The following is a 20,170-nucleotide window of genomic DNA, read 5'->3' as shown; positions in this document are numbered from 1 at the left end:
TGAAGTTTAGATTATGGATAGTATTTTTTGAGCAATAAAGTATTTTTAATGAAGGTATGTATTTTTTGGGGGAGGTTTGGGAGGGCAATTTGAGTCAGGGTCTCACTATGTAATCCAGGCTGGCCAAAAACTCAGGATCCTCCTGCCTTAGCCTTCTGTATGCTGGGATTACAGGCATGACTGCCACATTCTGGCTACATACACTGTTTTTTGAGACATAATTCTACTGCACACTTACTGGACTACAGTATAGTGTACATATAACTTTTATATGCACTAGGAAACCATACAAATTGTGTGATTCCCTTTATCATAATAAACTGCTTTACTGAAGTGGTCTGGGCTGGAAAATGCAGTACCTCTGGAGGTATACTTATAACTGCTTAAGAGTTACAGCTTGGCTAGATGTGATCACACTTGTCCCAGCTAATAGGGAAGCTGAAGCAGGAGAATTGCTTGAGATCAGGAGTTTGAGACAGCCTGAGTAACACAGTGAGATTCTGGCTCAAAAAACAAAACCAAAAAGTTATGGTTAAATAAACGTTCACTCACTCAACTGATATTGATGTAAGACACTATTTTCAAATCATTAAACTACTGTGTCTGCCTGTGTAGAATAAAAGATTTACAAAATTCAAAATGAACATTCAATTACATTCATGCACAAAATACCATAAATGATATAGTGAGATTAAATATATAATGTATAAAGGAACATAATTTACAAAGTTTTAGTTGACTCTTCTAATACCTTACACATCTAAAACCTCTGCCTCTGTTTTGTGAAAACTGATATTATTAGTAATTAGTGGCTTATCCCAGTGCTGGACAAAATAATCATCAAATCACTTTCCCCCATTACCTTTTTTTTTTGCTCCTTTAGCAGTACTGAGGTTTGAACTCAGGGCCTCACGCTTGCTAGGCAAGTGCTTTACCACTTGAGCCACCCTGCCAGCCTTATTTTGCATTGGGCATTTTCGAGATAGGGTCTTGCAAACTATTTGCCTGGGAAGGCTTCAAACTGTGATCCTCCTGATCTCTGCCTCCTGAGTAGCTAGGATTATAGGCGTGAGCCACTGGAGCTTGGCCTCCCCCCATTACCTTTTTAATATAACTGTCTTAGGCCACAGTGCCCAAATTGCTAATGGCATTCAACTTAGGGATTCTGAGACAAAATCCAGGCTTAAAATCCTAGTGCACCAAGAGATAAACTCAAAAGGGGAGCATGTCTTTTCTATTCCTAATCTATGTTCATAAGCAAATATTTGATTTGAACAGCCAGGACAGGGACAGCATAGTGTGCTCATCCAAACAAACCTGAGATAAAATGCAAAGCAGAGGGCTGTGGGCATGGCTCAAGCAGTAAAGTGCCTGCCTAGGAAGCACGAGGCCCTGAGTTCAAACTCCAGTACCACCAAAACATAAATAAAAATCTTCAAAAAAAAAAAAAAAAAAGCAAGGGAGAATGAAAAAAGGATAAGCAACTAAAGAAAAAGGTAACAAGAAACAAGAAGGAAGAGAATGACCGGGAACAGGAGAACAAGCGATCAGAGAAACTCTAAAGGAGTACTGGTTTGCCAGGTTGATGGATCTACATGCATTTCTCTACACTACTTATATTCCTACCTCTGACTGGCCAATCTCTTTTCCAGTAACACCAGTTAGACACAATGTTTTGACCACTCATTTGCTTCTCTTAAGGCCTCCTGATGGATTTCTGGGTGAACTGTCCACTGTCCCTCCTGAAGACTCAGCCCTCTGTGATTACATGAGCCTTCAATCCCTTTGATTCTGCATGTTCAGAAGGCCACTCTACAATTTCTATCATTCCTGTTTTTAATTCCAAGAACACTACACTTCACCTTTCAAAAAATGAGAAAACACATTCTTACTTCACCCATATAGGTCAGCAGTGTACCCAGAACTACCGTTTCTTTCCTTGAATGTTGCCCCAAAACATTCAAGCCATGAAAAAAGCACAGTTAAGTTTAGAGGGAGTTATGGAATCCGTCACACAGGATTAAGTCTCATGCCTGCTTTACCTGGCTTTTCTTCCTCCCCTTCGGCAGGCTTGCTTTTGGGTGGTGTTTCCCGGGTAGAGTTAACAGCTCTTCTAATCGGCATGGTGCTATCTTCTACCTTCTAAAAAAAAAAGAGAAGGCCATAATCAAGCATCATTAAAAAGTTCTCTTTTCTCTCTTTCTCAAGGGGCCTAACTGGGTGTCAAAAGATGTAGGAGAATTCTTCAAGTCAACTCCAGGATCTGATGCAAATTACTTTTAAGAAGTTTTTTGATGTAAAATAAAATGAAATAAGCTTTAAAATATTTTATTTCAGAAAGAACTTCAAGTGGGAATAATTATACTTGATTTTGAATAAATTTAGGAGGTTGGAGGTTTCTCAGGAATTTGAGGGGAAGGGGAAGATGAAAAGAACTTTACAGCTATTGGATTTTTTTGGATTCACACCGTAGACTCCCCAAAGTAGGAGAAGGAACATGTACCAAGAAGAACCCAGCAGGGCCTCAAGTCAGGGATTGATCCAAGAGTGAGCTTCAAGAATGTGTCAGCCCCTACCTCACCTAACTTGTCCGCGTGGATCAGCTGAGCTCCTACTATAAGTGGGAGTGCCTTAGGATGGACGAGTTCACCTTGAGACGTATCAGTCGCCATTTAAAATAATTTCTAGGCCTGAGTACAGGTTACACACTCTGAAGCCTCTGCTGTTAACCACAAGGATTTTTCCTAATGGTTTCAGTGTGGTGAAGAGTCAACCTAAAGCACAGAAAAGACCTGGTGTGAAGATTAACAGAAACAAACTACACTAAAATGTCTAAATTTCATATACATCCAAAGGGAAAAGATATAACTATAAAACTTACAGTTAAGTGACAGGTGACTTAATTATTATTCAAAAAGATAAAACCACCATCAAAATATAGAGTATGTAAAGCAGTGACTAAGACAAATGCATAAGCCACAGCAGCTGTTGCAACTTCCACATGAACAAAGGCAACAAGGACAAGAAAGCTCACAAGGAACCTAACTCCATCCCCTCAGCTACCATCAGGCACTCAGGAAGGAAACTAAGGAGGGTTTAGTCAAATGTTTGGACAAACATTAGCATACTACAGAGAGTAGGCTTTTCTTGTTATTGTTCTCAGAGGGGTCTGGAAAATTAACTGTAACTACTGGTGTAAGAGAAGTAACCTTTTTTCTATTATGGGAAAATAAAGGGCAAAAATATTGTTGAAGAACCTGACATTCTAAGAGATTTCAGAACCAAAGAAGTAAAGTTAGACCAATTACCTAGGAGAACAGACATATAATTCTAAAACTTTGTCGTACTTTTAACATAAGCAAAACAAAAACATAAGAACGTAAATATTCACAGATAAAACCCACCATCATCCAAACTCAAAAATGTCACCTGCACCTATAATCCCAGCTATGAGGGAGAAGACATGCAGATTGGTTCAAGGCCAGTCCACACTCCTCCACCCCCACCCCACAAAAAAAGAAAAAAAGTTAATGAGACTCTACCTTAAAAAATAAGACAGGAGTGGTGGGGCATACTATAATCCCAGTTACCCCATGTGAAGGATCACAGTCCAAGGCCAGCCCTGGGAAGAAATGTGAGACCCTACCTGAAAAATAAACTAAAACAAAAAGGGCTGGGGATATGGCTCAAGTGGTTTAGCACTTGCCTAGCAAACAGGAGGCTCTGCGTTCAAACTCTAGTACTACCAAAAAAAAAAAAAAAAAAAAAACTAGGTCTCAATAGCATTTCATAATATAAGGAAATGGTCACTTAACTGTTTACATCTCTGTGCTAATGAACAATTAACAAGAAGCTGGGGAATGATAAACCGAATGCTTACTCTAAGTTCTAAGCCTTTCTAGGAATTTAAGAGCTTTCAACTGGTCAGGTAATGGAGTTCAAAGCTGCAATAATAAGGTAGGATAAACTGAAAATTTTTAAACACAGAGAATGCTTTCACATTTACAGGGAAAATCTTTTTATGGGAACTTTGGAAGGTGAGTTGGAGGCCAGCCCGGGTTACATAGTGAGATCCTGTCTCAAAATAAATACATAAATAAATAAATCCCAAAACAAATGAGTAACAACAAACCAGAAATGAAAACAGCTGTTTTCTGATCTGTGAAATGAGAGCCAAGGGGTTGGGGATTTAGTTCAGTGGAAGAACACTGAGTGCAAGGCCCTGAGTTCTGTCCCCAGCACCAAAAAAAAAAAAAAAAAAAAAAAAAGGAAAGGAGGGCCAAGATGGCTTACCAGCATTACTTGAGTTTGTGAAAATTAAAAATCTATCTTGGAATAATTTCAATACATACAACTAGCACTTACATAGTAATGTGTTTTCGTTGATAAGAAAAATAATGAAAATTAGGTACTCTACTAGTATTTTTATATACAAACACTATGCAGAAATAAAACATCCTTTATATTATACAAACACTATGCAGATAACACATTGTGATGTGGTTATCCTTGGTAAAGTGATATTGCTAATGAGTTTATCTTTCCTAACCTGTGAAAACACCAGAAGAGGTTAAAAATGCTATTGTGAAGTCAGTAAAACCTTCAGGAGTCGCTGACAACAGGTATCAAAAAAATATTTTCCCTGTAAACAATACACTGAAAAGTGTCAAACTTTTCCAGTCAACTCTGTATTCACTACTCAAACTTAAAATGAACAGATTTCAAAAGGAATGGGGGTGGGGGGGACATAGGAAGCAATTCTTAATATCAAAGTGATAAAAATAAACTCAGGGCAACAGTAGCTCAGAAACACATATTAACCTAAGGACAAGAATGAGTCTGAATTAGTCCAGATAAAAAGTATGCCCAGGTTGGGATAACTGTGAAATAGGTTGGTCCATCAATCTTCCCCACTGGGCTGGCAGAGTGGTTCAAGTAGTAGAGCATCTGCCTAGCAAGAGTGAGACCCTGAGTTCATCTTCCCCAATGCATCCACCAAAAAAATAAATCCTGACATTCTCCAGCTTAAAACATCCCAATACCAACATCTTCATCAATTTCACCTTACTTTGCTTTCTTGGCTCCAAACCTGCAGATCTTCAGCCCTTGAACTGTGTTCTGCTCACTCCTGCCTCCAGGGTGTTTGCGCTTACTTTCCTCTCACACTAAAATGGTCTTTCTTCCACACCCTTCAATCAGGCCTCTGGACATTATTGCCCCCTCAGAAAGACCTTCCTCAGGTTTCTTTATAGCATTTACCACCACCTGAAGCTCAATATGTTTGTTTACTACATGTCTCTCCCAATAGAATATAAGTATTACAAGGACCAAAACTGCACCTACAACAGTGTCCAACATACACGTGGTACTCTACTGAGAAAAAAATTGAATGAACACTGACATGTGATAGGACTTATTACTGTATTCAGGATATAAATACCTAGAGTCAGGCATTGTGAACATGCTTGTAGTTCCAGCTACTTGGGATGCTGAGGCAGGAGGATCATCTGAGCCCATGTTCAAAACCAGCCTGGGCAACACAGACACACCTCCTCACCAATCTCAAAAAACAACAAAAGAACAGCACTCTCCTCCCTCCACCACCCCCCACTACCACCACACACACACACACACACACACACCATAGTTATTTGGGATAAATACTGAGAAATGTTTGCTTCAGGTCTGAATTTCTTAGTAAAGGTCATGAAATGCTAAGTTCCAATCTGTAGTACTAACTTCGTACTGGGTGTGTTAACAGGTTATTTAACAAATTCGCTTGTTCAGAGCGAATAGAACCACATGCAAAGTTAATTCACATGGCCTTAGTATTGGCATGTACCTGTTACTAAACTTTTTGATAGGCACTTGTGAAAGATCAGGCCTTCAGGCAGCCAAGCGTCTCCTGGCAGATCTGTCTACTGCTGATGCCTAAGAACATATCAGGGGCAGATGGACGTTCAGCAAACACTTTTCACCTCAGTTCTTCATATATGTGCCAAAGTAATCTTTGTCTGCTTGTGATGCACATGGTCCTCCCTTGGTCATGAATTTGTGTGTGTGTGTGTGTGTGTGTTAAGTCTGGACAAGGGAAATGCCAAATGCTGGAAATAAAGAAAGGGTTTGGAGAAGCAAAAAGTCCAAAATTTCAGTTTTAACTTATTCCCTCTGCATTAAGAAAAGAACAATAAAAAGTAGGATTTTTAAAAAATGTAAGTAGGAGTTTAATAATGTATTTCAGTTTATTGGTATTCTCAACAATATGCATTTTAGGGAAAATACTACAATTTCATAATTCACCATAAAATGTATGTGACTATACATTCTAATGTCACTAATAATGCATTAAATACTGCAAATTGCTCCCAATCAAAGGTCCTTCCCTATCTTCAGCTGTAAGGAGTCACCTAACAAAAGGCTACTTGACTACATTTCATTAAATCAACAATCTAGTTGGTGTCTATTTGGAACACTGATGCAAAGGACACTACCTGGTCCCTCCTACTAAAATAATCTAAGTAGGTAAAGCCTTTACCACCTATCAAGAAGTCAATATACTTCCTCCAACAATTTCCAGCCCTCAACCACCCAAGTAGTCTTAAAAACCAAAGCTAAAAACCCCTCAATCTTTAACATGTTACATCTACTTTGAAACAAATTACACTAAACTTTTTCTTTTAATAACACTAAACTTTTGAAAAGTAAAACAAAACTGCAGGCAATGGTTGTTTTGTGCCTGTGTCAGATAAACTAAGGTAAAGCATCTTTCAAAATGACACGACTATTTCACCCTTAAGTGGGGACGACTAGCTCTCGGGGTCCCAGGTGGATTCCTAGCCGTTCTTCTAACTGGATTCCCTTTCCAACCTAAGAAAAATCAGCAAACACAATACGTAGCAGCAGCTGAGGGGGAATGCACACGCGGAAGGGGCAGCACGGCCGCCTAGTCGAGACATCTGGTCGTGCAGAGAGAGAAGCCTGCCTCAAAAAGTAACTGTCCTCGGCCTGACAACGGTCGGCCAAGTCGGGATCAACTCAGATTTGGGGCTCATTTCGGCACCCCAGCCTCCAATGCGTTGCAAACGCTCAGAGTGACAATGCTGCCTCTGAGGACCTACCGAAGCCCTGCTGGGATTCACACCGCACCGCCTAGGGTGGGTGCGGCAGGGATGCGATCTAGACACGGCACGGGGGGAAACGGAAGCGCAAGGCGGCCATAGCAGCAACAGCAGCAGCGGCAGCAGCGAAGCCGACAGCGAAGCCCACGGAAGGCTGAGGATCGCGGCGAGGGGCAGGGGAGACAAAGGGGCGAGGCAGCGAACAGCAGCGCTACAGGGCCACGGTGGCGAGCGCGCAGTCCAGGGGACAGCTGGCCGAGACGAGGGCAGGGCTGCTGCGAGCGACAGACGGCCAGCGGCCGACGCTCCGCGCGGCGATAACCGCAGGCACTGCTCGCAGAGACGCGGCGGCGAGAGCGCCTGCACGGGCCACGCGAGAAGCGGCGGACCGCGGGCCTCGGTTCCGCACACTCACCACTGAGAGCTCCGTAATGGCGGCGGCGGGGGCGGAGAACCCGGGGGGGCGGGCCCGCCGCAGCCAGTCACCGCCGCCGGCATCTTTCGAACCGGCTGGAAGACCGTTGACGGAGTAGGATGAGGGGAGGGCGCGGCGGAAAGCCGCGGCGACCTTTGAGCATGCGCGAGCCCGCAGCCAATAGGGTGCGCCGACTTGCGCAAGCGCACTGGGACGCGGGGGGGGTTGCGCAGGGCCAGGGAAGTGCTGCCCCTCCTCCCCCAAGTCCAAACAAAACAAGGGCGGGAGCGCGCGCCGGCTGGCCCCGGAGGAGGCGTCCGCGAGAGGGGCAGGGGGCTAGGTCCGAGGGGAGAGGGGGAGGCGAGGGGGCGGAGCGGCCGCGGCAGGCAGACAAAAGGCGCCACCTCCCGGGACTCGGGCGCCCCGCCCCCTCTGCCGGGGGAGCGGCGTCGGTGTCCCGGGCCAGAAGGCGACCGGCCTCCGCCACTCGCCTTCGGGGCCCGCGACCCGCGCCCACTCCCCGCCCGCCTGTTCCGTCCTGCGTTACCTCTGTGCTCCCGTGTCCCGGCGTCCGCGTCCCGCACAGCCTGTCGGTGCCGCTCGTCACCGCTGCCACCGCTGTCCTCCAGGCCCTGCTGCCGAGCGCTACAGCCCCGCCCCCTTGCCCGCGGCCCCGTGCGCGCGCGCGCCCCCGCGGCGGCTCCGCCCCCCGCGCGCGGAGGGAGCGCGCGGGACGAGCGTCCCCGGCTGGGCGCGCGGGGGCGTGAGAGGGCGCGCGGGGACAGCGGGCTGCGGGCTGCGTGCTGCGGGCGGCGCGGGAGCGCACACCGCGGGAGCACTGGGGGAGGCGTTGGCTTTCTCCGAGCGGCGGTCGTTTCCTTCCAAGCCTTTTCTGTGCTCTCCGTTCGGCCCCTGGGCTTTCACGGGTTTCCGTTTCGGCTGAGCTTCCCTTCTTTGACCGCCGCCATCAGAGTAAGCCACCCGTGTTTGAGGACCGTGGGAGAACAGGAACCCCAGAGAGAAGACACATTGGTTCCTTTAAGTCTCCAGACACCATAGGGCGGTGTAGTGACTCGGCGGCAGGACTGCAAAGCGGCTCCGCGATCCGCTGGGAGAGCTCCTCAAAAGGAAGCTCGGAGTAGAAGAGAGGAGTCCCCTTTCTGTTGTCCCATTACGCTGGTTTCTGCGTGGCTAGGCAGTTGACACTCTGCTGTTGAAAACTGAAGTTCTTTAAAGCCAGCTTGGGAAGATGCAATGTGTTTGAAATAGCAGGTGCTCCGCGGATGGGGGACAGCGTCAGGTAAAGAATACAGGGAAAAAGTGAACACTAGGATTCCCTGCGCCCACCGCAGTCGACGACTACTTAGATGCATCTTGGTCTTTCGAAAGGCTTATTGTAAAAGTCCCTGCCCTGCCGTTAGTATTTACCTGTCTCACCAGCTTTCGCAGTCATTCTTGACGTGAGCGTTATCATTAATGTTGTGATGGCATTACCTGGTCATATTCAGAAGGAATTTGGGACAATTGTGGCTTCTATTCACGTTCTTTGTTCTTAACATTTCTCTCCTTTGTCTCCGTTTTTAAAGACATTATTCCATTTTTGTGTATTCATATGCTTAAAACATCCTACTGTTTTTCTTTTATTCTACAAGTCTTTAGCCCCATTTTATGGAAGCAGCTGACCCAGATAGGAGCAAACGAAGAAACTTCACAGACTTTGCTTTTAAAAAAAAATCTTATTCTGTTGTCCACAGAAGGTACACCCAGGATGGAAAAACGCTGAAAGAAAATTCTTCAAGAATACACACCCAGAGCTAGAGGTGCGACTCAAACCCCAATACCACAAAACACACACACACACACACAAAACCATGCGCTAAGGTTACCACTTGCTGAAGACCGAAGTTGTAAGTTCTCAACTTGAAAAGGGACTTGAAATTTGTTTTGAACATGACCACTGGTTGGAGCATTTTGCCTGTGCTAAATGTAATCTCTGGCTTGTTTTGATATATGTATCTGGCTCAATCTTATTTAAAAGTCTATGGTAGGATGGTCGTATATTTTATCTCATTTGGCTTTTTTTGAGCTATACTGGGAGTATCATTCAATTGTGCTTTGATACTTTTTTTTTTTTTTTTTTTTGGTGCTGGGTATTGAACTCAGGACCTCAGCATGAAGCACTTCACCACTTGAGCTCAGCTCTCAATGTTTTCAACAGTTGCATCAGATGCATGATGAGATTTGGTCCTTTTACTTAAGTGTGAACAAGCTATTTAACCTTCTACCCTAGTGTGAAGTTTAGGAGCAGATAAGCTCCTGTGGAGAAGTGTGGCTTACTGTCAAAGCGGGGGCTTCCAGGCCTTGGGAAGACCCTCCCACTCAAAGACACCTCAGGGCCTCATGCTTTGGTGGGCAAGTGTTCCACCACTTGAGCTCTGCCCTCAGCTCTCAGAGGCAACTCATACACTGACATCAGTCCCTTTAGTTCCACCACTTAGATTCATTCCTTTGGCTTAATCTTTTTCTTCTATGGCACTTTACTACTATAATTGAAAATTACAGATTTTTAACCTCTCTTTTGTGTTTGAAGTCAGGGATCAGGAGCTTCTGGAGAGAAAGGAATAAATGGGACAGTGTGTGATGAGTGCAGCAATTCTGCACTGGGCCAGTCATTCCCAGGGAGTCCTTGTCTAGGGATTCTCAGAAACAGAATATGGTTTTGTGAACTAGAAAAACGAGTGTTAAGAAGTCCTCACAATGTAATGGTGTAATCTCTAATTTTCACCAAAACATCTGTATTTCAAAAGCTAAGTTCCTGTTCAAACTTCAGCATATAGCAAACTCTGCAGACTTCATAGCCTGCTATCAGAGCAACAGATGGACTCGGTTTGGTTTTTCCACTCTTCATATTTAAGGTTCTGAGACACTGAAATCTGTTAGGCTAAAAGGTCTTGTTTCATATAAAAAATGCAAAGCAGGTGAGTTTGGCATAGTGGGCATAAGGACAGAGAAAGCTGAAGCAACTGCAGATGGTCCCAGTGCTGTGTGTGGGGCGATATGGCCATCATGCCTACTCAGATTCCACCTGTGGAACAAGAAGAGATTTGAAGAAGAATTTCCGATTGGCTGGTGGGAGAGGTTTTTGTTCTTAATAGGGTTGATCTTTTTTCTTTCCAAGAATCATGCTGAGGTGACAATTTCATGGAGGCGACCAAAAAAGTGGGCAAGGCTTCAGAAAGCCTAGTCTTGACAGGGCTTGGGGGTTACCTGACTTTTCTGGTTTTCATCCAGAAAGAGTAGGAATGACTCTCAATTTAGCTACATCTTGGAAAGAGATGGCAAGGAATACTACTTAGCAGAAAATGAAGGCTTATTAAAAGGTTTGGCATCATTCCCTGTCCTCAGTATTTGGTTTCTTGTTGTTTGTAGTGTTACCCAGGCCAAGATGCTGGTTTGGAGATAAGCAACATCCCTGCTACTCCAGTCCCTTGCAGTTTCCTCTGTTCACTGGTAGCAACAATTTTAACTGTGCTAATGCACAGTCTGAAAAATTCTGAATTCTAAAACACATGTGGAACCAGTAGTCTTGAAGAAAGGACTATGAACCACTATATAAAACCAAGCAAGTAGGACTGGAGTGTGGCTCAAGTGGTAGAGCACCTGCTTAATAAGTGCAAGGCCCCAAGAGTTCAATCCCCAGTACCATCAAAAAGCAAAAGCAAAAACCAGTCAAGTTTTACAAGATGACAGTTAACTTAAGACGTACTCATACTTATTTTAATGCTGGCTGGGGCCCACTAAATTTATTTTGCCATTCATAATTTAAGAAGCTGTGTCCTAAATGTTAGCATCCCTTCAGGGTTCAATGGGGGTGAAATGTGTCAGGGTTTACAATCACTGGAAGGAGAGGGTTCTGTGTAACACTTCTCTGGTTTGCAGCCGCTGATGAGTTGGGAGTTACAGTTTAGCCCTCAAGGAAATGAACATACTTGTGAATGTTACTAGGGGTGTCTTCCAGTTGGGAACAGAATCTAGGACCAACGTAACTGGGGGTACTCAGTCCTGCCAGCTACAGGGAAAACAGCAGGACTTGCTGTCAGCTATTTCCATGTCAGGTTCTGGGACCCCTTCACGATGCCAGAGGCAAGACAACTGCTTTTTCTGTGGATGGGAAAGGCCTATTTGCCAGGTTTACTAACAAGCAGAATAGAACCAGTGTAATATGAAGTAAATATGCTGACAGCCGTGTTTCTTCTTCTACTCCTACTTTGTGGTTTTACAAACCAATCTTCTTTGTAGGGCAACCAGACCTGTGATGGGTGACCAAGGATGAGGCAACGAGGGTCAACACAGTGACACCAGGGTGACCAATTGTCCACCTTAATCCCTGCAGAAAGGTTGGGGATAAGTGGGTGAGTAGAAGGCAGGACTTGGTAGTTTTTAAACCAGGGAAGTCCCAGCAAACTGAGTTGGCCACCCTAAGGTAACTTTTCTTTGTAGATATGGGGACACTTGAGAAATGTGGAGGTTAATGGAGAAGATTTATTTTCCCACTACTATCAATTTATTTAAAGGAAAACATGAGTGCTAAAAATCTGATTGGGAATAAGACAGAGCTTTAAAAACCAGAATTATTAAATTGTATCCATAGATAGGGGTGGGGGATTGGGAGGCAAGTGTAAAGTTCCAAAAATGTTACAGGTACCTAAACTGCTTTTGCTGAAAAGCACTGATGTGGACCCATGAATTAACTGAAAAAAGAAGGGCTTGGCATCCCTGCCTCCATTTTGTATCTGTCTTTGTTCTGAGCCATTCACCTTGCAGCCACCTTGGGATCCAGAAAGGACAAGACTTACTGACAACATGTTTATGAGGAGGGATTGAGGAAACTGCCCCCAAAGAAAGGAACAACAGAGCCTCTGCAGGACAGACCACCTGCCAAGCAACAATGCCTTGCTCCTGATCAGAATGCTCTCCTAGAGTGATGACAGTGTAATTACTTCTCCAGAACCCCTCCCAAAACAAGGACTGAAATAATGATCAAACCATACTTTGACCAGAACTGTTTAATCATTGTGCACTTTCACTCCAGTTCTTTGCCTATTTAAATCTAAAGCTCATGTGTTTTACTTTGCTTCTTCACATGGCTGTTTGCTTAAGCCATAATAATCTTTTCTCTGCCTTCACCATGTTGTCATTTGGTGTGTAGGGGTGAGTGCCAAATTTGATGTGGGATCCCAGGAGTTTGGGCCTTGGGCTTGAAACTCTGGCTTCAAAGATGAAGGAAAAAGATCCTTTCCTTTTATAAAACAAAGTGAAACTGCATGGTGATGAGGAAGCAGAACTTTTTTAAAAATCAAAAAACATTGGCTCTGAATTTTTTTGTGTGTGTGTGGTACTGGGGCTTGAACTCAGGGCCTATACCTTGAGCCACTCCACCAGTCCTTTTTTGTGATGGGATTTTTCCAGATAGGGTCTCTCGAACTATTTGCCTGGCTGGCTTCAAACTGCAATCTTCCTGATATCTGCTCCTGAGTGAGGCTCCGGTGTCTGGCCTGAATACTTTATTTTTTTAAATGGTTTTACCTGGTCAGCCTGAGGGTGCAGACAGGCCCCTCTCTAGTGGTGTCAGTACAGTACAGAGGCTTAGGGTCAGTCAGGCTGGAGGGAAGCCCAGGCACACAGTCCCACCCCCAGTGGGGACTTGACAATGGTCATTCCACCTCTTAAAACCCAATAAAAGGGACAGGAAGAGGAAGTGGAGAGAGAAGGAGGTGCAAGAGAAGCTGGACAGGAGGAAAGAAATGAGAAGAGGGCTCTGAATACTCTTAAAACACCTGCAGCCAAATTGCTGTATAAGAAGTTATAACCACCCAAATGCTGGAAAGAGTAGCATTAATTCTTGAACAACAAATATTAAGACCCAAGATTGCTATTTACCTTTGAAAGTTCATTTTTATCTCTGATGTCTCACTCTTCCCAACATGTTTTGGGTGAATATGATCCTGTTCAAATTCAACATAGTTATTGTGTCTCTGCTTTACACTGCTGGTTGAGTTCATGATACTGATGATAAGACATTGGAATTTAAAGCTGGGTATGGTGGTGCACACCTGTAATCCCAGCTGAGGCAGGAGGATTTTGTTCAGAATGGAAATTTAAGATGTCAACATATACTAGGGAAAATAATACAATTAAAAATACAATTATAAAATCCACTTCAAAAAAAAATCCACTTCAGTTGTGTGTGGTAGCTCAAGCCTATACTCCCAGCTACTTGGGAGGCAGAGATTGGGAGGATAATAAGACCAGTCTGGGTAAAAAGTTCGTGAGATCCCATCTCAAACAATGATTGGGTGTGGTGGTGTGTGCCTTACATCCCAACTATATGGACAAGTGCAGTCCAGGACACCCTGGGCATAAAGTGAGACCCTACCTCAAAAATAACCAAAACAAAAAGGATTGATGGGATGGCTGACATGGTAGAGAGTGCTAGGCCTTGAGTTCAACCACCAGTACCACAAAAAAATAATTACTTAATACAATGTTATAGGCAACCCCACAATCTCCTACTTCTGAGCAGTCTTCTAATTGTATGTGCTCAAGTGTGACTACAGTTGTAGTGTCATGGGAAAAGAATGCTGGACACCAATGAGAAGCACCCTGGTACTCTGGGCAGAATGCTGGGCACTTGATCTGATCTTTAATTAGTCCTCAAAACAGCCCTTGCAGATGACAGTATTACCCATTATTTTATAGATGAGAAAACAGGTTTTATGGATGAGGGACCTGAGGCAAAACTATCCTAACATCCCTATTTTTTCCAGTTTCACTACTCTAAAATATATTCACTGTATCATTTTCCCAAAGTGTGGAATAAAGACTACTGGTGAAGAAAATTATTTTTTGGGGGAAGCTCTGCCTCCCTGAAAACTCAAATGCAAGTCTCAGTTCGTTCTTGACACTTGGTAGGCACAAGACTTCTGTGACATTCAGTTCCCCACCCAGTAAAAGGAAGTGGTTCCATCTTGTGTGTTACAAGCTGAGTTAGATGCCAGCACACATTGCTTGGCAGATTAGTTTTCGAGGTGTTTTAGCATATATTATCCCACTGACACTGTGCTGAAGGGCAGGCTTATTGTTCCTGTACTATGGCTGAGAAAATAGAAATGTCAAGGTTGTAAGTGTATTTGCTTTATCTTTTTGGAGAACTTGACAAACTCTCCAAAAAGGTGAGCCACTCAGAGGAACTGGCCCTTACACGTGTGTGCCTAGGAAGCTGGTTAAGAGCACTTTCTTGGGCTTCTTCACATTTTGTAGGCTGCAGTTGGATGAACTTGCATTTCTAATGAGCTCACAGGTGACACTTTGAAGGCCTTACTTTGAATAATTCTGATGTTCCATTTAACTGCTCACTCCACAAAGACTCTGCAGTTTTCCAATATACTGTGTGGTTAAATTCATGGATGGGAAATGATTTTTTAAAACACTGTCATTGCTTTTGCTGAGAACTTGGTTTTTTTTTTTGGGTGGGACTGGGATTTGAACTCAGGGCTTTGTGCTTGCAAAGCAGATGCTCTACCACTTGACACACAGCTTCAATTCATTTTGCTCTGGCTATTTTGGGGATGGGGTCTATTTGCCCAGGCTGGCCTTGAGTCTCACTTCCTCATCTCAGCCTTCTAAGTAGCTCGGACTATAGGCATCAGCCACTAGTGCCAGGTGAGAACTTTTTTCTTTTTTAAACACCTAGTGAATTGTAACTGAGAGGACAGTTGTGCATGGCTTAATGGGGGTGGTGCATTCTGAGAAAGTTGCCCTTAGATGTCATGGCTGTATGAACATCACCTTCTGGACTCCTGGTCAGCGTGGAGTCCTTTGCACCCAGCAAATCTATACGGCATATTACTGTACTGTAGGCAACTGTCCCACAATGGTAAATGTTTGTATATTTAACCATCCAAGCATAGAAAAGGTGCAGAAAGTGTATGAGGCGGTAGGATTTTTTTTAGCTGTATTACAATCTTATGGGACCACCCCTGAAGTCAGTGCTCCTAAGGACATTATGCAGTCAATGGCAGTAGAAGACAGCTCTCAAAAAGTTATGTTTTTGGCAGTATTTGGCCTTGTGCTTGCTAGGCAGGTGCTCTACCACTTGAGCCACACCAAGTTCAAAATGTTCTTCATTTCCTTCCCTTATCTTCCCAACAGATAAGAAGTTTTTGACAGCAAAGGGCCTTCAATGATCAAATTTAACTTAATTTTGTCTTGTCTTTGCATTTTGCTGGCTGAGTGCACAATACTGACAACCCTGGAATTAAAAGCTGGGCATGGTGCTGTATGCAACACTCAGGAGGCTGAAGGAGGAGGATCCAGCAGGACTTTGTTTTTCAACCAGGAAAGGTCCATCAGACTGACTGGGCACCGTATGACACCTTTTCTTTGAAGATATGGGGACATCTGAGAGTGTTTAAAGATTTCTGTTTTAGTAATATCTAATAATTTCAAAGAACAGCGGAGTAAAAATCTGTGATTGATTTGCACAAGGGCATGTTTCAGCTAGACTTTTGCTGCATTCTGCCATTTCTTCATTCTTTGAACACACACTGTGCACTCCCCAACTACAGAGCCTATTCCAGTCTAGACCTCTTTCCACTACAGTGCATACAACTTCTTCCCGATGAGCTCCTGGTGTCAGCTGGGTCACTTTCCCCCCAGTTGGTTCCTCTGATAGCCTCACTTACTTTGTATCTTTCATGTTTCTTAAATGAATGCATTTAACATTCTACATTTACCTCAAAGTATAAACTACTTCAGCTGCATCTCAAGTTTTGCAAATTGTCAGTTAACTTCTAGTATTTCATAATTGCTATTGCTGTATTTAACTAAGATATACATATGGTAACATTCCTCTCCCTTTCTCCCACTTGACACAGAGTGATGTAATCCTCTTGTCTCACTCACCTCCTCCCGAGTAGTGGAACTATAGGCACACACCACCAGGTAACATCTTAACACTGCACTGTATGGTACTTCAGCAAACTTTGAATATTTCTAGCTAAGGGAAAGTTCAAACAAATCCTAAGAGGAAAGAGTTGCTATAATTTTTCTTGCTATGTTAAGATGAAAAGAAGCATGACAGGAACATCCATTGGCTTGAGTCTTTCGGGCACCACAGTACCTTGTGTGTGTGGGTGTGTATGCTAGGAAAGTGCTGTACCACTGAGCTACATTTCCAGCCCAGCAAATGTGTTTCTGAAAGTGAGTGTTCTCTGTGATCCATATGAAAGTAGTTTACTCACCTGGTAAGTTCTTAAAATGTTTGCAGACCAAGATGCAAGATACATCAATAGCAGCAAGTTCACCCAGTGACCAGACATTGGCTTTTAAACACCATCCTCAGGCTGGTGGAGTGGCTTAAGTGGTACAGCACCTGCCTAGCAAGTGTGAGGCCCCGAGTTCAAACCCCAGTAGTTCTTTCCCACTCCAAAACAGGGCTTGTGACATCTAGTGATCTAAGTGCTCTAAAAACAAAAGGATGAGGGATTTCAAGGTGACTGTTTCAAAGAGCTCCCAATGGCCAAAGTTAGAACAATTTGAGCAATAAAATAATGTGGTTCTGAATTATAATTCAAAATAGAAAATAAATATACACGAGTCCATACTGTTATAGATAATGCATACACACACACACATATACACACACACGGCTGAATATAGAAACAAATGGTAAGAGGAGGCAAACTCTCCTTTACAGGGGAATTTTAAATAACTTAAGTTAGATGTTCCCTACTTCAGGAAGGAAGTGGAACGTAATTCTTTCTGTCCCATCCCTTCCCAGTGTGCGCTGGACCTAGGACTGGCTAAGTCTAACAGACTAGAATAAGAAAGGGGGAAGAGTCACTTTAGAGTGGAAAATCTGACAAATATCTTCTAAGCAAGCAGTCAAGGTTATAACATCACCAGTTAACCTGGTTATGGCATATGGGCACCTGCTGATGTATGATGACAAGCTTCTCCTACATGGTACTTTTACCCAAAATTTATAATCCCAGTTAAATAATGAGAAACCAACCAGACAAGCCCAAACTGACGTACAGCAACACCTCACCATTACTCCCCCAAATTGTCAAGGTGATAATAAATAAGGAAAGACTAAAATAACCATCAAAGGCTGGAAGATACCAAGGAGATGTGATGACTAAATGCAACGTGGGATCCTGGGCTGTATCCTAGACAAGAAAGGGCAAGAAGTCCTGGCTTCTTTTAGGAGAATGGTATTTAGAAACCAAGATGTAGAGTTTAGTTACTATCAATGTTGGTTTTGTAGGTTTTTTGGGGTTTTTTTTTGGTGGAACTGGGGTTTGGACTCAGGACTTTGCACTTGCTAGGCAGGTGCTCTACCACTTGAGCCATATCTCTAGTCCATTTTGCTCTGGTTATTTTTGGATATGTGGTCATGAGAACTATTTGCCTGGGCTGGCCTTGAACTTGTCAGATGCTCAAGAAGGTAGGATTACAGGTGTGAGCTACTGGTACCTGGCTGGTTTCTTAGTTTTGACAAATATCTTAAGGTAATATATTTGAGTGAGGGATACATGGAAGTCTGTAAAATCTGCAACTTTTCTTTAAAATTTCCAAAAAAAAAAAAAAATTCAAATATTCGGTATGACTCTCTACAGTTGAATTCTGTGATATGTAAAGTCATCTCATAACTTGATTGAACACAATGATGTTATTTTTGGGGGGGGCAGGAGGAGGGATAGATCATCACCTCTCCCTTTGAGGGGTATGAGAGCATATAGTGATCTCTCTCCCTAACCTCTTGCAGGATAGAAACCTATAGCCCAAACTTAAAAGAGTAGAAAGGAAAGTCTCTTCCAGAAAACTAATGAATTGGGACCAGCCAGTAGTAGGAATTGTCTCAGGGCATTTTTTCCCCCCAGTACTGGGGTTTGAACTCGGGGTCTACACCTTGAGCCTCCAGCCCTTTTTTGTGAAGGGTTTTTCAAGATAAGGTCTCATGAACTATTTCCCCAGGCTGACTTCGAACCATAATCCTTCTGATCTCTGCCTCCTGAGTAGCTGGGATTACAGGCATGAGCCACTGTTGCCTGGCTATCTCAGAGCATTTTTATTCCTCACTGAGTACTTTCTCATAAGTTGTTAAATAAATATGTCCAAATGTACCTCAAGGCAACTTTTCTAGAAGACACTGTAGTAGCCTCTAATTCACACAGGATTTCCAATCTCAAGGAAAACTACTTAACTAGCAAGAAACAGAGATGGAGTGCTGGGAGCAAAGCTCAAGTGGCACACTCCTGTAATCTCAGCACTGGGGAGGCTGAGGCAGGAGGATAGAGAGTTTGAGGTCAGCCTAGGCTCTATAGCAAGAACATGTCTCAGAAAACCAAGGGCTGGGATGCAGCTCAGTGGTAAAGCACTTGCCTAGTATGCCCAAGGCCCTGGGTCCAATCCAAGCATTGAAAAAAACCAAACAACCCCCCCCCAAAACTGCTGAATGATTAGAGGTAAAAGCAGAAAGCTAATGGAAGTGGTTCCCCAGGACTGAATACTGGGGTACAGGATTTCATTCTGGGGTGAATTGGACAGTGGTGATGGTTGCACAACTATGAATACACTAACTAGTATAGAAGTCTATTTCAGTAAGAAATGGAAATCCAGATGCTTTACTCTATACTAAATGGGGAGCAACACCCCTGTAAGTGACCAGTGGAGTGGTCAAAATTGAAGAACATAAAAAATAGATCTAGTAGCCTCTGTTCTCCCCCATCTAGCTTAGAATTTTTTTGATTTGAAGGGAGCCAAGAGATAAAATGTCAAAAAGCCCCAACTAACTTGTTTGAGAGTGGCCTGCAGGCTATATTGGATTTAATTCTTCCAAATACCTTGAGTGTGCTTTGAAACACAAAGATAAAACCCAAAAGCCTGTTAAGAATAACGTGGGGTGGACACTCGTCAGTGGGAAGATGGTCATGCAGTGGGCTAACCTCTAGTTTTCTGCTTGCATAAGGAATATGAGCGTTGTGAGAGCAGACTGCTTTGGTCACTGTTACACCTCTGCAGATGTTCAGAGAGGATTTCTTTTAGGTGGTGCTGGGGGTTGGACACAGGCCCTTATCTATGGTAAGTAAATATGCACTCAACCACTGACCTACACGTCCAGCCCATAAATATTTGCTCAATAAAACTATTTCATGCTGCAGTTGTGAACTGGATTACTGTTCTTTGCAAGAATGTAAACCAAGTTTGCTTTGCATCATGCTCCTTTGCTAAAAATTACAAAACTTTTCATTTAGCTAACTGGTTTAAACACAAACGCCTTAATGAAGTAAAAGAGGCACTGTACTCAAATTTCAAATGGGTGGAAAAGCAATTTTTCATTTATTTATTTTTTTGAGGTACTGGGGATCAAACCTAGGGCCTCAAGTCTGCTGGGCAGTGCTCTGCCATTGCGCTACATCCCTGTCCTGAAAGAGTTCTGTTATATCTCGAAGGAGTAAAGGCATGCCATTGCTGGCGATGCTGCCTTTTATTTTACAACAAAACGACCAAACCCCACTTTCTAGTAAGAAGACTGTGGAGAGGGCAACAATCATGATGATCCTTTGCAGTC

At 43.5% G+C, this 20,170-nt stretch overlaps 1 protein-coding gene across 10 annotated transcripts in view; it reads right to left on the bottom strand.

Moving 5' to 3' along the window:
* Hp1bp3 (heterochromatin protein 1 binding protein 3) overlaps nucleotides 1-8,202 on the bottom strand; it is a 37,010-nt gene extending 28,808 nt beyond the window's left edge. For 3 of the 10 annotated variants that reach the window (XM_020168645.2, XM_020168647.2, XM_020168651.2), the window contains exons 1-3: nucleotides 8,081-8,202; nucleotides 2,577-2,774; nucleotides 2,043-2,142 (exon numbers count right to left, since the gene is read on the bottom strand). In XM_020168645.2, the coding sequence (XP_020024234.1) occupies nucleotides 2,043-2,142; nucleotides 2,577-2,672 (196 nt within the window). In that variant the 5' untranslated portion in view covers nucleotides 2,673-2,774; nucleotides 8,081-8,202. Of the gene's footprint in view, nucleotides 1-2,042; nucleotides 2,143-2,576; nucleotides 2,775-2,881; nucleotides 4,199-7,533; nucleotides 7,664-8,080 lie in introns of those variants that run through there. The other 7 variants (XM_020168649.2, XM_074081125.1, XM_074081122.1 and 4 more) reach the window with 6 other exon arrangements.
* Nucleotides 8,203-20,170: the final 11,968 nt, after the last annotated feature.

Source organism: Castor canadensis, chromosome 7, assembly GCF_047511655.1.
Source record: "Castor canadensis chromosome 7, mCasCan1.hap1v2, whole genome shotgun sequence".
Lineage (NCBI taxonomy): Eukaryota > Metazoa > Chordata > Mammalia > Rodentia > Castoridae > Castor > Castor canadensis.
This window is presented reverse-complemented; position numbering and strand designations above follow the sequence as displayed.